The sequence below is a fragment of the Neodiprion lecontei genome, chromosome 7 (assembly GCF_021901455.1).
Source record: "Neodiprion lecontei isolate iyNeoLeco1 chromosome 7, iyNeoLeco1.1, whole genome shotgun sequence".
NCBI classification, from domain to species: domain Eukaryota; kingdom Metazoa; phylum Arthropoda; class Insecta; order Hymenoptera; family Diprionidae; genus Neodiprion; species Neodiprion lecontei.
The window spans coordinates 8,996,101-9,022,547 of record NC_060266.1 but is presented as its reverse complement, the minus strand read 5'-3'; the positions used below and the strand labels follow the sequence as shown (position 1 = coordinate 9,022,547).

Genomic DNA, 26,447 nt, shown 5'->3' with positions numbered 1-26,447 from the left:
TACCGTTAGGTCAATGAAAAAAATCGACCATAGTCGGCAATTTTTTTGTTGATAAAATTCGCTGTGGGTGATATGGTAACCATGTGGCAAAAAGAAAATTTAATTCCCAAAATGACGTGTAACATATGAAAAAAGAGAACTAAAATACTTACGTTGTATTATCACCCGCCGTTAACGCATCGAGTTCCTCGCTCGACGTAAAATCGCTCTTACTTTTCTTCATCACTTATTCACTCTTGTCGCTAAATAAATTTATTTGACACGATCGCGTCGCTAAATAAATGTATCTGACATGATCGCGATCGGATGAGCTGCAATTGTTTTTTTTTCTACGATCTGAAATACGCACATGAACAAACTCCGAACACGACATCGACAGCCAATGAAAATACGTCTATAGCAGCTTCAGAAATAACTCGAACTTCGAGATTTCGTGACAACTCTTCTTTTATAAGAGGATCTCCGACACTGACAACTTCTCAACACTGCTTCAGATTTTCTTCTGATCCGTTCATTCGCATCTTGTATCATGCAGTTAAAACAACTGACTAGTAGTTGCAGACTGTTTATGAAATTAACTCGTATACTGCACTACCATCTAAATAGCAATGGGCTATAGCAAAATCGGTATACCTCTTCATTTCCATCTTCACGCAATTTTTGTTTGGGTCGAGCTACTTTTTATGTCATTTTCATTCTCACACAAATCTCGCATACTACTGGCCAAATATATCGAGATCGACACCCGTTCTTATTTCTAACTCCGTACACTGGTCATTGATTATGCAGGGTGTCCCATTTCAATTTACACAGCTAAATAACTCGAAAAATTGCAAACCAGTCAAAAAATGTTTCAAATAAAAGTTGTTGGCTATCGAAGAGTTGACCAAACTATGACCTTTATATAATCTTCATTTTTAAAGTTATTTCAAGGTCAACTTGTGTTTTTCAAAGAGAACCCTACTTTTTACTTTGGGTTCCGAAAGAGCACAAAATTCTGCATTAAAATAGATATCCATGTTAGGAGTCAAAGTGATCTCTAGTCATATAAAGTTCAAATTTCTGCTTAGTGCAGAAGAGGTGGTAAATCTTGATATTGCTGTTTGGGTCAAAGAATGCCATACATCGTTGACCTTGACCAATGATACGTACTGTTGTTATGGATCGAAGTGGCCCCAAAAGCCAAACTAATGCATTCAATAACGCATTGCATGACTCAGCTACTTAAAGCACAAGTCTGTACAGAGTCAAAGACTTTTTGATAAGCAATCCCCTTCTCCCCGATGCTTACTCGTACATATTTTCTTGCCATGTGTAAGCATCCCCTGAGCCCACGACGAGACGTAGCGGGCCTTCCAGCTCCATTTCTCTAAATTTGACCTTTAAATGACCCTTGGAAATTATCTGAACGTAGAATTTCGTGTCCTTTTGGAATTCGAAGTCAATAACAGGACTTTCTATTTGAAAGACACAAGTTGACCCTTAAATAACCTTAAAAATCAAGATCGATTCCAAAGTGAAGGTTATAGTTGGGTTAGCCCTTCGATATCCAACAACTTTTACTTGATGCATTTTTTGATCTGCTTGCAATTTTTGGAGTTATTCAGTTGTGTTAGTTGAACTGGGACATTCTGTAGATTGGTCTGTTTCGAGCATACAACGGTGCCTCTATATGTCATCACTATAATCATACAACTTCAAATCATATGTCCCATATCTCTGTATCCAGACTTGAAGTCGTTGAAAATTCTCGATCTAACTGATGATTTTGACGAGATTTGAAATATTACACATTACAAATGCAATAAGTTTCTCCTTATCCGATTAACTATTTAATTTGGAGGTTAGAGTAAGAACTCAACTGCGTTTCTCTATACAAACAATAGATTTATTTACCTTATGTATAAAGATAACTAGTTATTTTAATTCATACCTGTAAAAACAATAGAAACAAAATTTCAAGCTTTTATTCCAGGTATATTATTTCTCTATAAAAGTTAAATGATAATAAGTCTTTCTCTCTTTTTTTATTTACCTTATGTATAAAGCTAACTAGTTACTTCAATTCATACCTGTAAAAACAATAGAAACAACATTTGAAGATTTTTTTCCAGGTGTGTTATTTCTTTATAAAAGTTAAATGATAACAAGTCTTTCTCTCTTTTAATATTCTCGAACTTTCTCCCTAAGATTTTTCTCTAAAAATTTACTAGTCATCTCCTTAATCTTATGCTTCACTGCGTCATCGATCGGTAACCTCCGTCGGTAAAACGGCAAATTTTAAATCTTACGAATGGCCGCGACACACGTATATGAGTGGCGTGGTTGTCTTCACACATATCCAGCTCGCCGTTCACCGATTGCATTGATATGGAGCTTAAACGAAAGCTCTTAGAAACCATGTTTCGAATCAAATTATCGAATGTCAGATTTCATCGTGAAAAAGGAGAAGTGTGTGATAAGATTTTCTTCGAGAGTGATAGGCAGATAGGCTTCTCTTCGCCGTAACAGAGAGTGCGTCGGCTCGCGTGCTGAATTTTTTTTTCAATGTACTCGGTGCCAGATGCGATGACATCTCTTGATGATAAAATACACATCTCACATAAACTAAGTACAAAAGGTTTTAGATTCTTGAAAGACGTAATGGTCCAAATGCATCCCGATTAACGTTAGGTAACTCAATTTTGCTATTACTCAATATTATAAAAGTCAGTGAAATAAATTCAAATGTGGATGTGTGTATAAAAAATCAAAATATTTCTGCATGTCATTTTCTATTAAGTAGCAAGCATAAGATTCACTCAAATCTGTGTTTACTAATCTAGAAGCAGCTATGCGGGGTTGTCTCAGAGAAGTATTGCGACAATGTCGGATAGCTTTGAGAAAAATGCTAGCGAAACGTGACAGGTGGGTCAAGGAATGGCCCGGTCAACCTGGGATCACTTCGACTCAAATTCAATGGACCACTGACTGTACAAGAACACTTTTACATTGCAAGTTAGTTAACCAATCATTATATTATTTTCCGCAGTTGATTGTTGAATTCTTCGAACAGCAAAAAATAATTTTGCTACAATTATATTTTTTGCAAGACCCAGAAAATTTGTTGTACTTGTACTCAAACTTTCATTGCAGATTACTTGAATCCAAGAAACCATTGAAAAAACTGAAGAAAAAACAAAATCAAGTACTGACAAAGTATTCTGAGGCTATTCGTGGAAATCTGAATAAACTTCAACGTTTGAAGTTGAAAGCATTAGTTGTCATAGAAATCCATGCCAGGGATGTGATTGAAAAAATGTACAAAATGAGTAAGTGGATTGGATTATATTTTATGCTTGCGTATTCAATACTTTTAAGTAGGTGCATAATTTATTAAGAATCTGACACTTGTTTGATTCTCATGGCCCCCCATTTGCTCGTCACCTTTGGATATGTTAATGCATCAACATTTTTTTGGTGTATTTATTACAAGGCCTAAATAATGATTTTCCTTCGAAAAAGTTACGAAAAAATCAATCTGGTTTGCAAATCACAGCTTTAAGTAACCTTTATTTGGCACGGGCGCCTGATTTTTGCAGCAAGAGATCTATTCGGTCAAGCATTAGAATTTTTTACATTACAGGGTTCTCTTATTTGACATCACAAAAAATTAGAAAATTATCATACGATATGAATATCCTGACTGGTTATTGAATAACATTAACGGGTTGACTAGATTTTTTTGTGAGCGTGGGCGCACGATTCAGTATTTTACTGGTTCTAATCTCATTTCATCGTATTTTTTAACTTATTTTGGTTGGTTTACATGCAGACTGCGACATCAGGTAGCTAACCTATTACCATTATAAAAATAACAAGTAGAAAAAAGAAATACATTTTGCGTGCTATCTGAGGTTCTTTTTTTTAATAATTGCTTTGTAGCTATGCTGTGGTATTCGCAGACACTGACGTAAAGTTTTAGTCTAGCAATGAGCTGTTACAGTATAAATTCACAAGTGTCTTCCCAAGAGCCATATCCCACCACCTTTAGTATTGGTTAGCACTGCCTTTATAGCTAGCCTTCAGTTCCTGAGGTTTGAGGTAACATAATTATAAAGAAAAGGTCTGCTCAAAGTCGAGGAACAATGGCAATGAAGTGAGTGCACTAAGCAAAAACTTGAGTCACTCCGTAGGAAAAACCATTTGATCTCGAAAAATTCACACCCACACCCGTCACTATAACCGACATTGTTAGTTTTCGAGCATTTAAGACAATCAATAAGAATTATCTAAGTAGCCAAAATGATCTGGAACACAGATGCGTGACATTCTTTAGATTTCGACACACTATTCAATTCCCTTTCAGTCATTTAATCATCTAATTCATTTCACTTACTATTTATAAACAGTCCTGGACAATACGCACAGAAAATTCTAATACAACAAAATAAAAATATGATCGACGTGAACAGAAAATAATTTTTGCTTGAAAATTACTAAAAACATTCTGAGCAGTAATCTTGTAGAATGTTGACTCACATCAGGAAACGCAAAGACAAGTTTTGCCTACCAGAAGTTGCAGTATGAGTTGTAACGTTCTGCTGTTATTACACATACCTACTCACACAGCTACAAAGCGTAGGTGAACAAGACGGACGTATTAAATAATCTGATCCAAGGATTACCCCAGTCCACGCGGTGTGGCGGGAAGTTAACACATTCCGGTTGTAATCTGATCCTTGCTATAAAAGGACGCGCGCCCTGAGTAATAGGCCAAGAGCCGCGTATCTTTTTTCTGCAATTTCCTACACACCAAATTTTAGTGTTGGAACATGTTCAGAGGTGTCCACTGAATAAAAATACAAGTTGTTGTCACGGGGGGGTGCCCGCGTTTGCTGCCATCTTGAAAAACACGTTTTATCAAATATCTCGTGAACCGTGCATCGTACGACAAAAATATTAGAGATCATTTTCGTAGATAATAACATCCAAATATAATATAATAATAACATTGATTATTATTTATAATAGTAGTATTAATAATTTCTGAAAATCTTATGCCGTTTTATCCGATACGAAATGTTTTCCGCTCGTGGTAACGAGCAACATTTCCACTGATACTTTACGAGCTGCAAGTTTTATCAAGCTATAGCTCTTAAAGTATACATTTCACGGAAAAAAGTTTCAGATAAAATTTATAGGAAATTTTATGTTCTACAAATTTGATTATTACTATTTTTCATGTATCATCAACCGTTAACTATATATTTAGCAATAAAAAAATTGAAAAAAGTTTGGAGCGCTATAAATAAAAATCTATGCATTATACAGAAATAAAGTTTTAAATAAAAGTTGTAGAAAATGTTATTATGTACGAAAATGATCTCTACTATTTTTGTCATACGATGCACGGTTCACGAGATTTTTGAAAAACGTGTTTTCCAAGATGTCGGCTAACGCGGGCACCCCCCTATGACAACAACTTGCATTTATATTCAGTGGAAACCCCTGAACATGTTCAAACAATAAAACTTGGGGTGTAGAAAATTGCATTACGAACCTTGTTTTATTGCTCTGGCTCTTGGCCTATAAGAGCAGCAGTGTTAGAGCAAAGCGTCTGCGTGTCTCACCGAGTGGATTTCAAGCAGTGTTGACCTAAGCCCTGCCTAACTCCCTTGAAATTCAAAACCGAGCAGTGTTAGAGCAAAAGGCTTAACTGACTCACGTGTAATAGATTGAAAGCAGATGTAGCAAAGCACTCATCTGACACGGGAAAAAAATTTTGGAATCCTTTAGTTTGATTGTAATTCTAGGGGACATATCCGATGAAATGACTAAAAAAGTAGGCGAATTTCGGAAATTTTTATCTCAAAAACTATTTATTCAATTTTTTCATCAAAATTTATCTACTCTTCGCGTTGTTACATTGGCCGGCGTAAGACATGTCCCGTACTGACACGGTTTGCGGTGCCTACACCGAAAAAAAAAATGAAGTAAAATTTACAGAAAAACTGGTAATTGTATTTCGCGCCTCTTCCTCAAGATCATCGTGTAGTATCCTACTTCATGGCAGTATCACCACATATTTAAAGCCAACTATAAACTTTTTCGTCCAAACTGTTGGCTGTGTTGTCATTGCAACTCATTTTTCTTCTTTGTGTCACGAAAACCACAATTATTTTTTATTAAATCGCGAAAAAGATTAAAATAATAAACGGAAAACGACACAGAAGTTCGTCTTTTGATGACACGGACGAGAAAAACCGTCTCGAGAAACGCCTCAAGCGTTTGGAAGATTTGATTATTCGTCAAGGAGAAAAGAAACGCCGAAAAAGGAAACGTCGTAAGTGTGACATGTCGGTTATTTTTACGCTGTTACAGGATCCATCAGAAGAAGATGGGTCTTCTGTTTCCCTTTGCATACGGATTTATAATAAAAGACTGATGATCACTTGTTCAGGCTCTAACCTGTTTAAGAGAGTTATTACTCTGATCCAAAAAGTCTCTAGAAGCCACTCGTGTAGGCTCTGACCCACGTGAGAGAATTATTCTCGGGTAAAACCACTCGGGAACACTCCACGTGTACAGGCTCTAACCTGCGCAGGATAGTTCCACTTAGAAAAAATTTTACTCGAGGTACGTTATTGTTTTTGCTCAAGACACCGTCGCAGCTCTAAATTCTCACAGAGTTCTCGAGCCAGAAGCGAGGTTATGTCACCGCAGAGGACACGTGGGCGGATTTCTCAATTTGAGGCTCGGCAGACGCCTAGCGCATCCAATGGGTCTGGAAACTTACAGTTTCCGCAAACCGCTGTTTTGGCTGATGCACAAGGGGATCAACAAATCCCAAATATAATGACTACGCAGGGCACTAGCGTAGCTTGTGGATCTGGGACAGTGGCTCTAAAGGACATTGACACATCTAGTCTAGGACAACAGCACAGTCGACAAGATGCTCAGAAGTCTGGTGTTTCTGCAATAAATGGAGAAAGTTGTTCGCAAGCCGCGCAGCAGATTTCCGATCAAAATTCACAACAGATCGAGCATATGATTTCTAGAGACACCCCTCTCGATCGAAAAATTCTGGAAATCATGGGAAAACGTTTCATCGAGGAACGAAACTCGCTGGGGTCATTCCCAAGGATTTAATTATTCGCTGGGAAGACATTTTAACGAACGGACTGCCATCGGATGATAGGGTGGTTCTTGTAAAGAAATATCCACCTCCGTCTAACAGCGCGATCATTGATCCTCCAAGGGTAAACCCCGAAGTTCAACCGTCAATATTGGAGTCAGTCGTTGAAAGAAACCAATGGATTATCGCAAAGCAGACAAAAATTACCGCCTGTCTTGCGGCCGTTGGAAAAGCTTTCTCGGATATTGTTGAGAGCAGAGACGAAAAATTAACGACTCTAGAACTTCTGAGCGATGTCGGTCGGTTGTTGGCGGACCTGCAACATGACAAATCAATTATAAGAAAGAGTTTGATTCTGGATAACTTAAATGCGTCCTTCAAAGACATTTTAAACGCCGCCGTACCTGATAAGTGGTTATTTGGGAAACAATTTGACGAAAGATTGAAGTCAGCAAAGCTCTGGAGAGTTCTCGGAAAGAATTGAAGCCAGCTCCGAAGATTCAAGTAAAACCGGCAAAAAACTCCAAGCTTCCGCATCGTTGACCGCTAGGTAACCAGAAACAATATCCATCGACGTTGGGCGGGAGGAAACAACCGAGGAATCAGGGATATACGACACATCGTCGAGACAATCAGAAGCTAGAGACGAAGGGACAGGATGGAAGTTATCATCGAAAGCGATATTAGAACCTATAAGTTTTGTTGCGGGGAGACTTAAATTTCTCACACACAATTGGAAAGAGATCACCTTTAACTTTATAATTTTGTCCTGGTTAAGGGGCTACAAGATACCCTTTGAGTCTCCGCCATATCAAGTTGGTTTCTGTAACAATGCTTGCAGATCTCATAAAGAGAAATTGGAGATGGAAAATTTAATCCGGAAACTTCTTGAAATTGACGCTGTCGTACCGTGCGAGACGATTAAGGTTCAGTTTCTTTCGAGTATTTTTCTGGTACCAAAACCAGACGGTAGCTCCAGATTTATTTTAAATCTTAAGAAATTGAACGAATTCGTCGCGACCGAACATTTCAAATTAAAGGACCTAAGAAGTCAAGGCCACCTTTCGGTAGTTTACCTGGATCATTTGTTACTTATAGGACGAAACTTTAAGGAATGCGACGAGAATGTTCGCGATACTCTTTCGTTGCTTCAGAAATTGGGGTTTATAATCAACAAGAAAAAATGTAATTTAGTTTCGTCAAAAAGGTGTAATTACCTGGGTTTCTGTTTGATTCGGTAAAGATGTCTGTTGAACTTACACATGAGAAAAGAGAAAGAATTAAGAAATTAATTGCCAAGTATCGTTCAATCATACGTTGTAAAATCAGAGATTTTGCCGAATTTGTGGGAACAGTAGTTGCGTACTGTCCAGCTGTCAGATACGGATCCGGCTATACGAAAATTTTCGGAAGAGCTCGATACCTCGCACTAAAGGAAAATAATGTTTGCTATGACAAATATATGAACTGATCGGTGAACCTTCAACCCGAATTAATCTGGTCGGATACAGTTATATCGTCGGAAGAGAATTCGATTAGAACTCCAAGGTATTCACAGATGCTTCATTATCAGGATGGGGAGTTTCCTGCAAGATCAAACGATCTCATGGGTTTTGGACCATAGAGGAAAGAAAGAAACATATTAATGTACTAGAGTTGATAACGGCTCTATTTGGGTTAAAGTTTTTCGCTAGCAACCTTCGTGACTGTGACGTGTTATTGCGAATCGATAATACAACATCCATTTCCTACATTAATAGAATGGGCGGAGTCCGTTTTGAAGAACTAAATAGGTTGGCTAGAGCGATATGGGACTATTGTGAAAAGAGAAATATTTGGATTTTTGCGTCGTTTATTAGCACAAAAGAAAACACTGAAGCGGATTTTGAATCGGGCAGATTGGAGACGGAAACTGAATATGCGCTGTCAAATGTAGCATTCAGCAAAATTATGCGTTCTTTCGGGGCCTCCGACGTTGACCTTTTTGCTACCCGTGTTAATACAAAGTGCGAAAAGTATGTGTCGTGGATTCGCGATCCGGGTAGCATAGCCGTGGATGCATTTACTATTCCTTGGAACAATTTCCTTTTTTATGCCTTCCCGCCGTTCGTAGTTATTCCACGAGTGTTACGAAAAATAAGAGACGAAAATTCGACGGGTATTCTTGTAGTTCCTTAGTGGCGAGCTCAAGCCTGATATCCACTGTTTCAAGCTCTCCTCATTACCGATCCGATTATTTTCGAACCAAATAGGGGACTATTGACTTCTTCAAACAAGGAACCTCATCCTCTCTGGAGAAACAATACCCTGGTAGCCGGAATTTTATCCGGAAGTCCTTCGAAATCAACAAGGTTCCAAGAGAATCTATCGAGCTAATGATTGCTTGGCTTCGTGAATCAGCACTCAAGCAGTATAATACCGCATTGAAGAAGTGGTGGAATTTTTGCATCAAAATGGAATTAAGTCTGTTCAATGGCTCAATTGAGAATGTACTGTTACTACTCACTAAGGAGTATGAAAAAAGAGCTTCTTAGGGTTCGTTAAATTGTTTGCGTTCTGCAATATCGCTAGTCGTTGGTCCAAAAATAGGTCAAGATCATAAGATCAAAAGGCTTTTCAAGGGAGTGTCTGAATCACGCCCTTCTCGGTCGAAATATGATAATACGTGGGACCCAAAGCTCGTCCTGGACCATGCGGCTACTCCAATACCGAACGAAGATATTCCCCTAAAAACGCTGTCAATGAAGCTCGTGACTTTACTTGCTCTTGTATCCGGAAAACGTATGCAAACACTCTCACTGATCAAGTTACCAAATATCGTGAGACTAGAAGGTTCTATTCAGATTAAGGTATCGCACAAGATCAAGATCTTTATTAAACATACCGATTTATAAAAACAATATAAGTATTTGCGCAGTCACAACATTAGAAGCATATATAAAACGAACTAAAGATCTTCGCAAAAATATACAGTCACTTTTTATCGCTATTAACAGGCCACACAAGGCCGTGACTTCTCAAACTTTAAGCCACTGGGTGAAAAATATGCTATCTCAGAGCGGTGTTGATACTCAGATGTTTTCAGCCCATAGCACGCGCCACGCTTCGACATCAACTGCAAAAAACGAGGGTATTAACATACATAACATAAGGAAGGCTGCAAGATGGAGTGCTTACTCTCAAACATTTGCAAAGTTTTATGAATTGCCTGTTAATAACGATAAAGATGCCTTTGCTATGGCCATATTAGACAATTGAGTTTTTCCCTAATGTTTCAAGTGTACAGCCTGTATGATTATGATTACTGATGTAATAAAAAATTAATATATTGGATGAGCCAAGAAGTAGCGATGATTGTTGCTGAAATGATCTTCAAACATCTACACGATGATCTTGAGGAAGAGGCATGAAATACAATTAAATGATTAAACGAACTTACCTGTAAGTGAAGTTCTATCATAATTGCATGTAGCGCCTCTTCCAAAGAGATCAGTCCCACCTATAAAAGAATCTATCTCTATACATAGAGATATACCCAACATATTTCGGCAAAATTCTTTCAAGAAATGAGTTGCCATGACAACACAGCCAAGAGTTTGGACGAAAAATTTTATAGTTGGCTTTAAATATGTGGTGATACTGTCGTGAAGTAGGGTACTACACGATGATCTCTTCGGAAGAGGCGCTACATACAAGTATGATAGAACTTCACTTACAGGTAAGTTCGTTTGATCATTCAATTTTTATTCCAAACACGGATAATTATATGGACAGCACTGCAGTGCAGTTAAATTTACTGTTTTATTACTGTTTTTATTTAAATATACTATTGTAATTGTATTGCAGTGAAATTTACTAGTGTGACATTGGTAAATATTACAGTTCGTCCAGTCGTAGAAATTACATCTACATAATGTGAAATAAGCAATTTTTTTATTTTTTTTGTAAGATAAACCAACAGCACATTGTACAATTTACCGTGATGCGGAGTCGCTGTCGCTGCCCAAAAATGAAAATATTGCTTTCGAATGATCCATTCCTCTCATGATATTATGGTTCAGGTTACCCCTGTCGTATGTAAGTATCACATCGGTAATGCGGTAGAATTTACAAGCTTTGTGGTGCGCCGTTTACGAACCTCACACGGTTAAATTAACTGCACCCTTTTATGAATCCTACTACATTTCAAGGTCACGTCTACTCTAATCTCATGTATTCGTGGCACTATACATGAGTAAGCGTAACCTTCGGTACATGTACACAATACAATACTGACGGTTTTTCTTATTGTAGTTTGGTGCCTTGCATGTAGTGTGTGCAGCATTCTGGATATAAAAGAAAATATGGAGGGTAGATGGTGCATTGATTTATGGATACAGAAGCTGAATGCTGTATCTGAGAAAAATATAAGCAACATGTATTAGAAATGTTTTCCGCTACGTCTCGTAGTTTCAGAAGTAATCGCTTGTCCTTTTTCATTTTATTTACACCGTAACAAATTGAGGAATTGAGAAAATACAGGAGAGTAATTAACAACATTTTATTACATCATTTTTTTTTAATTAGGATTATTTCAAAGTAAATTATGGTATTGTAAGTGTTGATTCCTTTTCTGTAATGTTATATGATTAGATTTTTCATAATTTAATATTTTCACATATTATAACACTTGTTTTCTTTACAGATTATTCGTTTTGTACTTTATGTTAGGATTTTAGCTAACGCTAACTACCTATACACAATATGTTCTCTCTCATAGGTTATTTTGTGCTGACAATATCGTTTTGCTTTGATACATTACACATGTCATATTCTAAATAGTATGGCTATAAAACTTGATTCAATATGACACTGGAATAACTTCACATACGTATTTCACAGAAAAGTGTAAATGCCAGTTCAAATTGGGCTAATTAGATAGTCGCCAATTTGATATTTTTATGAAATTTGGTAGTACATCTAACAAAAACTTTGAATACGACACTGTTACTTTATTCATATCTCAAAAAATCTTGGTGTCCAACTGGAACATATTTTGTTATTAAAGGTCCCAGCTCGAAAGTTTATTGCACACCAGGAACTGTTCCTTTTTCAGTCTTATCTTAAGTAAAAGGTTTCCCTATTTACTAGTTTAATAACTGAGAATACGATGTATATTTGAATGGATATTAGTACGGAGATAATAATGTAAGTCTGATTACATTATATGGAAAAGTTCTTGACATGAAACTTTTCAATGAACTTTAACTTAACTATAATATTGCCGAAATTTATAAGCACTTTCACACGGATATAGAATGACAATACGTATGTATGCGTATCTTACGTAAGAAATACCTTACTAAAAATATAAAGGTTATAAAAATATGGAACATGTATTTGAAGCAATAAATTATATGGCATTGAATGAAGCATTGCACATTTTTTGAACTGCTTATCGTTCTAATTATTTGTAATCAATTGCCGATTAGCGACATAAAACTTTTTCTGCGTTTGTACTAATAGGCACGGAAACTTATCAGGTAGCATATTTAACGGAATCATAATTCGGCTCATTTCACCAATTGTGCAGTCAATTTCATGAGCGTGGAAATGTTTATTGAAAACTGTGGCTGGCAAGGGAGATATTAGAAAATGAACAAGTTTTTAAAGAATAAATACCAAAAAAATAGAGCCAAATATTGGTTCAGGCGAATTAATATCAACGACTACTACGGTATCTTTGGTATATTTAGTTCCGCATGTATAAACCCACCCGACGCAAATGATTGAGGGTTACGAATTCGTGTTTGGAAAATATTTTTTATATTCTGTAATATTTAAAGTCTTTACAGGACCCGAAAATATATTAGGTGAGTGATTATAGTGGCTGGTAAAATGGCAAAATTTGAATTGATTTTTGACAGCTAGAGTGTGAATAACAAATATTCTTTGAACTAAGTGAGATATTATCAGTTTGCTTGAATTCTCTGTGAAACAATTCATACCGTAGAGTTGAACAATTAACCAAAGGTCCGTGCATTTCAATAATCTGCGGGTAGTGTGTCATCATATAGAATTTAGGTTTTAAATGCTGATTAAAAATTTCACAATACATCTTATAATGTTCTGATATCAGAATTCGCAATTTAGTGATATTGTCTTTAGTCAATTTTGGTGAAGTCACAATTTCAATAATTTTACGTAGTTTCAAACAAAACTGCCAAACAGGCTCATTTCTTGGTACTAAACCTCCAATCAATAAACTCAGGTATCGCGCGAAACAGGTCATTTTCGAAGCTGACATTTTGAGTTTCATGCTCGACTTATCTACCTTTATTTGTGGGGGTTGATTCGACTGTTCTAAAAGACCATAATTAAATGTTCTGATACGTGAATTCACGGTTTCAAGGCTGAATATTTTCTATTTAAATGTGCAATGATACAGTATACATGTGAAATTATAGTTACAAGTTCCTTGAAGCACATCGTGTCCAATACCAACTAATAATTTTCGAAATATATGCAAATCCATTACATTTGCCCACACATAAGAAAAACGGAACCTAAAATGCTGTTCATGCCTAAGTTGTCTCCAAGCATTAGAGCAGGGTCAAAGTAAACTACCTCTCCAAGGGCTCCATTGTTAATCATGATGCCATGCTCTTTCAAGTCCTTCAGCTCATTGATTAGCACATTCAATACAGCAGAGTTATCGAAAGATTGTTATATCGTCTGACTGAACCATTCATGCTAGATATATGTGATTTAACGTTGAAGTATATTGTGGCGGCAGACAAAGATTAGAAACGTATACAGCACCTAATTTATTGTTCACTGCATGGGACCCCAAGGGATTGCCAGTTTCATAATCGTCGAAAAATATGAGCAAAGGGAAAACAGTTTTTTTACCATGAGCCAGCGACATCCGTTTCTATGTTTTACCTTGAATGAAGTTGCTCAACGTGGTGGACTCAGCCAATAATTCACTGACATATTGTTTGGTTTTGTTGAGAAGATCAGGTATTCCAAAAATAGATCGCAATGTAGAAAGAAGAAAGAAATCATCTGTCCTCTTGCTTCCTTAGATTCTGAAACAATTAGTCCATTCATCTTTCTTTTCACGCATGCCTGCCCAATAATATAATTTACGGGTCCTGTGTACGACTGATTTTCTGTTGAATCTTATATTTGAAACCTTTATATTTGGGATTTAATTTTTCAAAAGGATCAGGCATATTATCTAATACTGATTCAATTGTTTGCAATACATCATCTGAATCATTACACTCAGCAAATCGTAGTTGAGTGTGAAGTCTTTGTTTTAAACATAAAACGTAAGCATCTTGTAAAGATTCAGACATATTTTCAACGACAAAGTCTACCACATTCCGTGGTATAAGAGAGTTATTGTACAACGAGTTGACCAAAAAAGAAGTTTCGCATTCTAAATCTATTTCATCAGTGCTTAATGTTCAAACTAACATCCGGTAAATCGTGTTCGACTAACAATAAGTGACTCAGCTCAAAATCTAGTGTGTGTTCGTTATTGAAATGATTTTTTTTATAGGTTTTTTCGGTGGAATGGCATTGGGCACTTGAAGTGGTACTTTCATTATTGACTGAAGTTGTACAGTATGTACAGAATTAACACGTTTTCTAAAAAAATTTAAATTACTACAAACTCTTTAACAATCGTTTGTCACACAGTGGTATGGATCGTTGGGTCCCAAATTATGGTTGTGTCTAAGGGACAAGATTAAATAATTTAGTGCTTCAAAAGACATGGTACATTTGAAACATTGCATTTTGGACTAGATCGCGAGTTACCCATTCATATAGCATACAAATGGCTCAGTGTTTAGCAAGTGAACTTCTTAATTCTTTTACGGAAACATAGTTTCTTGTACTGCCATCTTTCATATCTTATACTGTAACGGGTACGGTTTATCTTGAGGTCAGAGCCTGTGAGATAAACCCGTTATTGTGTGTTCTTTGTCACTTTATAATGAAAAAGTATGTTCATAATGAACCCCCTCTGATGGGTTAAAAGCAGGATCAGCTTATCAGTCCCAAAAACCCTGAACAGTCGAACTATACGGACTTAAGCATCACCAAAGCCACCTTGATATTTGAACAGGCACCTCCGCCCGTTGCTCCCTTCGGAAAGACAAGGGCTTGTTCGGCCGCTGCTTCCGGCTGGAGACAAGTGAGAGAGGCGTATGTCACCTATTCGGAGATACGGGCTTACCAGTGCTCCCTTCTAATTGCGAACTTGGAATAAGCAGAGTCGCCTGCCCATTTCTGTTGTGGTTCACTGATCCCAAACACTTTCAATCCTCCAGACCAGGGATTACCTTGGCTGGCTGTTGGTTTACTCCCCCTCCCTTTTCAAAGTAATATGTTTGACAACTAGACAGACGAGTGCATGTTTAGACAGTATATGTATAGTTTTTAATAGCGATAATTCCAAATACAATTGGTATCGTCCGTAGATGGCGATATGGTTTATAAAGTTCACCGTAGTAAACAGAAATAAAAATAAAAATAAAGAACTAATAATATTTAGAATTTATCGGTTGTGCTCCTAAACAATGGTTCCTACAGCTCAAACGTTCCAAGTACGCGGCTCCAATCTATTCTTTACTAACTCCCTTTAGAAATCCCGGACTATCGTGGACTCTAATTTTACAATACTTTTCTAATTTCGGACTAAGCTCTTTGCTTGAAATTCCTCTCTAAAATCGTGAAGCTAAATTTGAGAATGCACTCTAGACGAGTAACACTTCGTAAAATATGACGCAGCTCGGCGCTTTGCCGGACAACTGGTATCCGCTCTTCGTGGTCCTCCAGTTTTATACTCTTCCAGGGCTGTGGTCAGGTTATCTTGTTGACGTCATTTCCCTATTCGTGTGTCCTGTTATGGGTCATCGTCCTGGTATACATTGGTCATCGTCCGTCGTCTTTGTTTATTATTTTGGGTTCATGTAGGTCACTGTCGATGTCGATGGTGGTCTCGATCAGCTGCCCGTTACAGTTGTTGTCGGGATTTGTGTATATTGCTCAATTATTTTAAGTTGACTGCTCAACTGAATCTGGAGATCGTCCACAGTCTAAATTACATGTATATCCATAAAAACTTCGTTGCTTTATAAATTCTCAGCATATATTTCTTGTGAAGTCACATATTTGTAAAATTGTGATTTTTTTTTTTTATTAATCAATCAAGTCAATTATGAAGGAGTAAAAAGGATTGCGGCCTTAAGGTCTAGAGGGTGAGAATTTTACTGCTTTGCAACATTTTTTTTTTTAATGAAAGAAATAAACAATGTTATTTAAGTTTTGTAGGTATGTTTCATCACTCATGAATTCAACGAAATTGGAAATTAAAAAAAAAAAAAATTTTTATTATTTTAAAACCGGTGCTGAAGTCATCCCTTCGAAAAAAGTTGACCCTGCTGCTGTTAATGAATTTGGTTCTCCACTTATCCGACATCAAAAAATTAAAAATGACCCTTAATTATTATGAATATATCTATCGCAGGAACTAAGATGAAGAAAAAAAAAAATGACAAAATGGCGTATTGTCAAACTTGGAAGTCGGAAAACACCCTAATGTTAACAACATTTTCTCACAAAAAAATTATAAATACTCGTTGGAAAATTTTAGTTCTAGTCCCTGCGATAGCTGCCAGTGTACTTAATAACATATTTTAATTTCAGATGAATCGGTCGAGTAGTTTTTTTTAATTCATTAACATAAGACAGAAAAAAATAGTTTTTAGATAAACGCGTTTAAAATTTCAAATAAGTATTTCCTCAAAAAAATTAGATTCAAACGTGTACTTACATTAATCTGCAATTCCAGCACCATACAATATCTCTTCAGTCTTCTTCGACATTTAATTCTAATTCATCACTACTTTTTAGTTTATTTCCAGAGGTACTAGTGTATTCTGTTGCATTTTCATTTGTACGTCTTTTATCTTTGAACGATCTTTTTTTTGCTTTGAAGCTTGGTCTTCTACTAGTACCGCTACCTTGTTTACGATCCATTTTTTTTTTAACATATTTTTTTAACAATAATAATTTTACTCCATGTTATTCTGTCCGTAGAACGAGTTATAGTAACCGATTTATCTCTAAAAACTAAAATATTTTCATTGCAACTCTGGTAAACAACTCAGGTGCGTTTCTATGAACAATAGAACTATTCACTGAGCAGACCGCCCGCGCGCCCCTTCTACTTACTTCCGCGCCGACCTTCAATGCGCTGTAAAACTTAAAATACTATGAATATCATTACCAAATTTGCACAGTATATTCATCAGATGCTATACTATCAACATATTGAAAAAAAAAATCAATGTTTCAAAAACTCTAGACCGCAAGGTCCCCTTAAAAAATTTTAACGTACCTCTGTATGAAACAAAAAACCTCGTTGAACTTTGAGTTTTGATGGTCTCCAAATGATCTGCAGCTTTTTTAGATTTTACGGATGCCGCGTTCAAACGCAAAGGGAAGACCAGTAGTGCGAGAACCTCCACGTTATCTGTCAGATAGTTTTAAATATGATTTTTGGATTCATAGTTGAAAAAACTTCGTTCAAAACCAGGCTATAAAACATTCACCTTCTTCGATACAAGCTGCATATAATGTGTAACGCTAAATTCTGTTACTCTTAGATGAGGACTTACTGTTGACGCTTTGGCGCGATTCTCCACTTATTCTGGACACTAAACTATAACAAAATTAATTACGTTGGGCGCCAGATGCGTTAGCGTCGATTTTTAAACAATCATACGAACCAAGAAAAATAAGACGAAACCATACGGAAAATAACTAGAGAACCCGTTGTACGGCTGGCTAGGCTAAAGTACTCACACGAACTGGTAGAGTGGCGTTATTCAAGGCAGCTAATGATAATTACAGAATTGAAAAAAGTAATGAAATAAAGAATAAATTGAAGTCAGGGAAAAATGAACAGGTCAATCAGTCATATATTGTCGAGTAGGTTACAGGGTTGAGAAGGGCAAATGAAATGTTATCGATAGAGGTAGTTAATAAAATAGGCAATAATTGTTCACAAAAATTTCGGTAGAATAGAAATAAAGGGGAGCTTCGAAACGAGAGACGATAGGTTACAGTGAAAAATGAGCGTAGGTCGGGAGAAGCGATATAATGCAAGCATTTACTTAAAACTACAGGTCACTGGGTGACGTGATCTTACCCAAGTTGCGTATGACGCTACGCCAATCATTATTTTGTCAATTAAATAAAAAATAAGAGTGAGAACTTTATTGCAATCGGTAGAAAACAAAGTATCGACAGCTCGGGAGATGATAACGGGAAAATACCACGAATTTAGCATAGATTCTAACCAGTACGAAAGATTGACATTCATTAATAATTCACAAAATCGGTAGTGTGAACGATCGACTAGATTTACGGTCAAGTACTATAGATAATTTTCAGGAGAGTTATTCATAAACGATAGAATCAATAATTTACAATACTTACGTATCCGAAGGATTATACAATGAATTCTTAAACGTAACTTTCCAGAGAATACAAAATTATGAGAGAATACAAAATTATAAGAGAATACAAAATCATGAGAGAGTGAGAAATTTGGAGAATTCGCAAAAGAAAGAAATACGCTAAATACATCTCATTATCAGTACAAAAGAATCCAGAATAATACGCATAACACGGAAATGCGATACTACAGAAAGATACAGATAAAAGATTAAAAAGCAAAAATGATATAGGATTGCCAATTGCAATAGAAAAAGGTACGGTAGTATTTAGAGGCTGATTCTACGCTCGGTTATACTCCAAGGAACTCGATATACAATACAATAGGCAGGAAATAAATAAAAATATAATAAGCAATAACAGAAAATATAAGGCACACTACTATTAGAAAAAATTATGAAACGGAAGATAAACCCAATAGGGCTTAAAATCCGATGGAAACTATAGAAGCAGACTAATAGAAATTCATGAATGATCAGAAAAATCATAAATACAATAGAATTAATTATTCGGCAGTTATGAGGTCGCTCAGACACAAAGATTATTAATTACTGAAATCATGCAGTCACACGGCGGCTTACCGCAACTCTAAGCCGTGGACCATGGTTCACATAAAATCGGCATCACACGATGCAACCAACAAACGATAAATACAATAAGAAAAAGAATAGAAATTATGAGCAACTTCGTAACGATACAATACAAAAGCGGAAGTCTCACCTTAATGGACGATCTCTGGCACACAACACTGAGTCTACTTGAAATAATACTTGAATAAACAACGAGAGAAAACTGGGAGGACGGGAGGTAATTTACAGAAGGAAAGGACGAAGCTAACGGTAGTACAACGAAAGAGGGTGACGAATAAAACGGTAGATAAAAAAGCGATAGAAGAAAAGGAAAGGGATCGGTAGCTTAAAACGGAAGAATACGGAGAATACGGAGAACTCGGCTGTTACTCGGCGGGTCAAGCGTAGAATAGACGAGGGTCGGAGTTGATTCTTCTTCCCTTTGATTGGTTGGTTGACCCCCACCGCAAATAGGCCATCTCCCTGTGGCGAATATTGGTTACGGCGTGGTCATACGTTGCCGAAGATTACCGCTAGATGTGGCGTAATGTGCTGCTCGTGATTTCATCATTGACATCAACTCGTACGAATTATTAGCTGCTTCAGTTTACTGCCCAGGTTGCCTATCATTGGGGACTCCTTTGACAGAGGCATACGCAGGGTGCCTCTCGGTCAAAGTTACCGAGTGGAGAGTGACTCCTCATTGTTCACATCCACCGGTTTCGTTTTATAGGCAGTGGCCGGCTACCTATAATCGAGGAGATCATGCAGTCACACGATTGGCTTACCGCAACTCTGAACCGTGGACCATGACTCACATGATTAGCCCTTACTGATGGGAAGGCTGCGTCGATCCTCAGAACGAAGGCTTTATCAATCTGGACGTAGTGGTTTGGGGTCGGTCCGGCACCAGGACGGTAATTCAGAAGATGGCAGGCTACGGTCTGCCCTGTATGCCATCCTTACGGCATCCGATAAGGCGGGCGGGTGGTTTCTCCTAGAGGAGTGGTGCCCTCGGCTGTCGGAAGGACTTCTACCTCCCTGTTCACCAGCAGTCGAGGCGATACGAGAGGTTCGGGTGAATGCTATATCAGGTGTTTAGAAGTGCACCAAGAAAGCCAGTGTGGTCTCATTATACCGTCGGTAGGCGAAGTGGTCGAGAGCTGGAAACGGTAGATATCGGTAGCTGTTGATCCCTCGGTGGCCGGGATCTTTGTCGTCCAAGTCGTCCAACCTTACTAGCATGCGCCGGAGCGCGAAATACAGAATTTACAAAGAAAGAATTAGTTGAGAGTAGGTATTGCCTATTTTGTATCGAGTTCAGTTGGAGTACCCCGCTGAGGACGCGTTTTCTAAAAATTTCTTTTGGTTGCGTGCCCTTGTGACGGGCGACTCTAAAACCCCACGTTACAAATGACTGAAATGATTTTATGTCTTTGTCTTTCCTTTCCTGTGCAACTGCAATTACCTTACGTAATACTTTTGCCACTCCGCAAAGAACTGGTTTGTTGCTTTTCTATGCAATCGCTCAAAGTTCATATCAATCTGGGATGGAACGAAAATCATTACAGTTCATGTCAAAATAATCGTAAAGCTCAAACACAGTCTGAGAAATTTATGACACATACCAGTACATGACCATTCGAAAGTTTGAGGCACTTATAAGTGTTGAAATAGTCTCATATTCCCAAAGGCTTGTCAAAATTCTGTCTTCGATCATATGTTTCCCACCATTTGTGCTGCACAATATCGAAGGGTTCAATTTTCTTTTTCAACCACGCAGCTGCTTCCTAGATTTCATTTAATGCATTACCTGTAATTGGTAGTGTCACGTGCGGAGCGGTCTCGCACGCGACGACTTAACCCTCTAGGTGACCGTAGAGGTTTATTCTTATTTTTTTGGTGGGTCGGCAGGTGATCGTCCTCTACAGGACGATCCTTTTGAAATGGATTGGAGGATTTCAATATTATTGTACTACAATGTTATGATGGAAAGCCAAATGCTTAATGAAAAAGATAACAAGAGAAATGGGAGACGGGAAAGCTTACAGGAATATGCTTAACCTAATGTTTACTCTCTCTCTCTCTCTCTCTTGAACTTGGTGCTTGGTGAACAACGTGTACCCGTTATCGCTCGTCACATTTTCTGGCTGTTTTTTGAGTTTATCTTTGTGAGTTCGGTCTGTTTAGTATTGGTCGGTTCGCGCCGTGCCGGCTCTTAAGTGGTAGAAAACTCTTTGCGCCTTGTAGTGCGGCTATTAAATAATTGAGACTTACAGTGCATTATAACCCGTTAAAATTTCACGGACGGTTTGACTTTGTTGTTCATTTCTGGAGCTGTCAGTGTCAGTGTCAGACTAGTGAGGTTGAACGCAGCCTTTGTTGACTGTTGACTGTCTTGGGATTACCTTCGTGTTATCTATAAACGTCTATTTACACCAATCTGTGATACCGACTTGCTGATAGTATGGCTCCTCCAAACTGTGCTTTGTGCTACGCCTCTATAGATGTCCCTAGTAGTGCCATTACCACAGGCGACAAATGTAAACATTCATTTCATGCTATCTGTCTCAAAATACGGTTTCAAGTCGAAACTAGCAGGGCTGCGACAGATCGTGTTCGTAGCTGCTGCCCTATTTGTACGAGAGATGAAACAACCGCTATTGGAGCAGAAATCCAAAAAATGTCAACCTTACTCGTAACTATGAACACTCGCCTTGGTGCGTTTGAAGCCACAGCGGTCAAGGTCAGCACGCTCGTAACGGCTGTCGAGGATCTTCGTGGAAAATTTGACAGCATGCTAGCCGATAACGTAGCTCTCAAATCAAGTCTCGAAACTGTCAATGCCACCGTAACAGAGGTCAAGAAAGATGTTGATTCGCTGGCTGAGGTAGCGTCTCGCCATACGGCGGAGATTAGTGAAATAGGAAGCAAGCTTGCCATCAGGCAGACTGGTGTGCTGGCACCTGCTGATGAGGCTATGCTGTTGCGGGTAGCATGCAATGAAGTTGCGAACCACCTAATTATTACAGGGATTCGAGATGGTGGTGATCGCGAGCCTCTACATGAAATATTGACCAAACTGCTAGCGGCTCTTAATATACAGCTGCCTCCTGATGCCATAATCCGCTTCGAACGAATGGGCCGCTATAGAGCTCAGAGTGCCCCTGGTGCTTCAACCTCGCGTTTGGATGCAACTGCTCCTGGCTCTCCTCCTGCCTGCACTGCGCGTCCTCTTCTGTTAATCCTTGGGTCTCCTGCCTGGTGCGATCAATTAATTGCGGCTAAGAAGCTCAAACCTCAACTCCGATCTTCAGAAATTGATGCCGCCCTCTCGGACCGAAAAGTCTATATTAACACAAGGCATCCTGTGCAACTTCACCGATATCGGAGTCAGATCTTGAAGAAGTTCCCTTCGCTGAGCCCGAGGTCTGTGTGGATAGCTGATGCTGCGTTGTTTGTTCGGCCTGGACCGAGGATCAAACCGTTACGCTTGCTGCCTTCTTCTGACTTGTCGACCCTAACCCGAGCCCTACAATGACTCACGCCTGCGACTGCTCTCAAACCTAAGCGCTCACTGACTCGCCCGGAGCTCCTCAATGTCTGCTGCCTTAATGCCCAGTCACTGCCTGCTCATATTGATGAATTTCGCGAATTCTTTCGGCTAAACTCATACCACGTGATTGCTGTCTCCGAAACCTGGCTCAACGACCGGGTATTGGACGTACAGGTTATGCTGCCATCTTACAGGCTGCACAGGGTTGATCGTCGAGGGCGACATGGGGGTGGCGTTGCCTTCTTTGTGCACCAGAAGCTTTGCTCTGCAACGGTTGCTACGTCGGCTGCTCTTCCAGAGGATAGATATCCTGAATACCTCCTAATAGAAGTTAGCGCTGATGCTGGAATGAAGTTTCTATTCGCGGTCGTATATAGACCTCCTAAAGTTGGTCATCTCGATATGTTTGAGGATGAACTTGTTCGGCAACAATCTCGATATAAATTTTCGTGTGTTCTTGGTGACTTCAATGCGGATCTGACATCTGCAGCTTATGACTCTGTCCACCTCAGTGAATTTTTTGCGTCGCAGGGGTATGATATCGTGCCAATGCAGCCCACACATCATACTGCCACCTCTGATACCTGGCTCGATATATGCGCTACTAACAATATTAATCTTCTTGAGTCCTGGGGTCAATCGTCGAGTCCATTTCTCTCAGGGCATGATCTTATATATGCTATTGTCAGGTATGGTGTGCCCAAGCAAGAAGCGCGTGTTATTCGATACCGGCCGTGGGATCGTGTCGATTGTGATGCTGCTTCTACTGCCTTATCTACGTTTGACTTCTCACAGTTTGCGTTGCTGCCCTCAATGGACGAACGGCTGTCAATATTCAATAACCTTGTGAATAAGGTACTGGATTGTGCTGTTCCTGTCAGGGAACTTACTTTGCGGCGATCACCCGCGCCTTGGATATCGCTAGAAATCAGAAGTTTGATGAAAAAGCGCAATGCCTGTTACCGGTCCTTTAAGAGATCTCGCAGTGTGGAAGTTTTCGCCGAATATGTTGCGTACCGTAGAGTTGTGAAGCGTGCTTTAGCAGCCGCCAAGACTACTTACATACAAGAGCGGTTCAATACTTGTGGTGGTGCGCGATCGTTTTGGCGTGAGATGGAGAACCTTAGTCTTGCCAAGTGTAAAAAACCACCGGCTGCTCTACCTAGTGGTATTACTGTCGATGATCTTAATGAACACTTTCTGCCTAGTACTGTTACTGTGCGGTATGACTGCCCGGTGGTACAGAACCTTGCCGAGAGGCAGATAGAATCCTTCATCTTCTCACCGATCACGAACAGATGTGTCAACAGTGCGCTGTCACGTATTACAATTCGTGCATGTGGCCCTGATAACCTTCCGATACAGGCGTTTAAGACATTAAAAGATCTACTGATGCCGCTGATTGTATATTTTCTGAACTCTCTACTAACAACGGCATCGGTTCCTTTGTTGTGGAAATCCTCAATTGTCGTGCCTATAGCGAAGGTCCCCGATCCCACTGGCCCGTCAGATTTTAGGCCAATATCTCTTCTCTGCTCGCTGTCTAAAGTGCTTGAACGGATAGTATACGATCAACTCACGGTGCATCTTGCTCGTGGTAATTATCTCGATCCACGTCAGACTGGATTTCGTGAGGGTATGGGAACGCAATCAGCCGTCTTGCGTTTGGTGGATGACTGTAGGATTGCGATTGATGATCGCATGGTTACTTTGGTGGTGTTTTTAGACTTCTCCAAAGCATTTGACATGGTAAACCATGCGCTGCTTCTGTCGAAGCTGCGAACTTTCGGACTATCTGACAATGTACTTGAGTGGTTCAACTCATACCTATCTGACCGTATGCAAGTGGTTCGCGATTCTAGTGGTACGACCTCGCGGGTACGTCCTCTCCTGACAGGTGTACCGCAAGGCAGTGTTCTCGGACCGTTACTATTTTCACTTTTCATAAGCGATCTCCCCCATTGCCTCTCGCGATGTCGCCATCTACTTTACGCAGATGATCTTGTGATATATCTTAGTTGCTTGCCGTCTAAAGTGAGCGAAACATTAGCCTTGGTTAATGCTGATATTGAGAGTATCTGGTTATGGAGTGTAGAGAACCGTCTTAGACTGAATGTAGATAAAACTAAAGCCATGGTTATTGGCAGCTCTAAATATGTAAACGTGGTCTGTGCAACGCAGCTTCCTTCTCTCAGTCTGGGGGGTCATCCTATCGATTTTGTAACCAGTTTTAGGTATCTTGGGGTTATAATAGATAGAACGCTGTCATGGACGGAACACATTACTGAAGTGTGTAAACGTAGCGCGTCTACTCTATATCGGTTGAGGATGACAACCTACGACGTGGATGTTGCGCTTAAGAGGCGCCTGGTCGCGTCTCTTGTCCTACCGATAAGTGACTACTGTGCAGGAGTGTTCACTAACCTTTCCGAAGGCTTAGATAGAAAAATTTCTGTTGCGCTCAACAATTGTGTGCGCTATGTTTTTCGTCAAACGCGGTTTGTGCACATATCTGACTTTCGACGAAGGCTCGGCTGGCTCACCATGCGCGATCGCCGATTGTACATCATTGGTTGCATTTTCTATAAGGCCATACATGAAGGGCTTCCTGGCCTATTCGACTGTTTTCAGCCAAGTCAGTATGCATCACGTTGTCGTGACCCGTCGCGAACTGACACTCTTGTCCTACCATCAGCTCGTACGGTGACGTATCAAAAGTCTTTTGCGTATGTTGGCGTTAACCTTTGGAACTCTTTGCCTCCGTCAATCACATCAGCGTCCACTTTGCCGGTGTTTCATATTGGCCTGCTAGAATATCTGCGAGCGGAAGAGGCTGAGCGTGTGCAGCGAGGGTGACGCTTGTGAAATTATTGAAATCGACAGATGTATTGTATGATGTATGCTGTATGATGTATGATGAATGCTGTACGATGTGTTATGCGCGCAGAATGTGGCTGCCCTCTCTGTATGTACGCTTTTTCATTCGGCTTGTGTCTATTTCTATTTCTATTTTTTTTTTTTTTCTTTTTTATTTTATTTTATTTCATTTTTGTATTATTTTATATTATATTATTTCGGTACTGTTCACCAACCGCCATATTATGTATATTATATATAATGTATATTATGCCTATGGTTGCTAGGGGGTATTACCCCGCGATCAAATAAATACTCTCTCTCTCTCTCTCTTTCTCTCTCTCTCGCACTTACTCTTTGGTGGTTCAGCTCTGAATTCGCAGAACGGCTCACACTTTTACACTCACATTCAATTAAGACTACACAACTTGATTAAGTTCGTGGCACAGCGCTCTACTCTTAAAATCTAACTTCCAAGGCTAACGTCGCGACGCGAGACGCTTGGATCACCGCGTGTAGATTAAAAGGAATGCTCTCTCTAATCGTCGGAGACCCAAGACTTGTAACTCTATACTCGACAGCTTTGAAGGAGCCTGTTGCCGTTGACGTTGGTTTGATCCTGCCTCTAACGGGACTGACTTCGCTCGCTCGTCCGACACCCCTTGGAGCGTCGGGCAGCGAGCGAGGTTTTTGCTGAATTTACGATTTTGGAAGAAAGGCTCGCATCGCGACGGTCATCCTCGAAGCGCGTGATCTCGCGCTCGCCTCATCCCGGTGTTGATTACACCCGGGATCTGGCGGGCGCGGAGACGCTGACGTTGTTGACGGTCAA

At 39.2% G+C, this 26,447-nt stretch overlaps 1 protein-coding gene across 1 annotated transcript in view; it reads left to right on the top strand.

Moving 5' to 3' along the window:
• LOC107227614 (dynein axonemal heavy chain 2) overlaps positions 1–26,447 on the top strand; it is a 732,784-nt gene that overhangs the window by 204,944 nt on the left and 501,393 nt on the right. The window contains exons 11-12 of the mRNA XM_046746102.1: positions 2,826–2,997; positions 3,136–3,311. Of these exons, the coding sequence (XP_046602058.1) occupies positions 2,826–2,997; positions 3,136–3,311 (348 nt within the window). The remainder of the gene's footprint in view (positions 1–2,825; positions 2,998–3,135; positions 3,312–26,447) is intronic.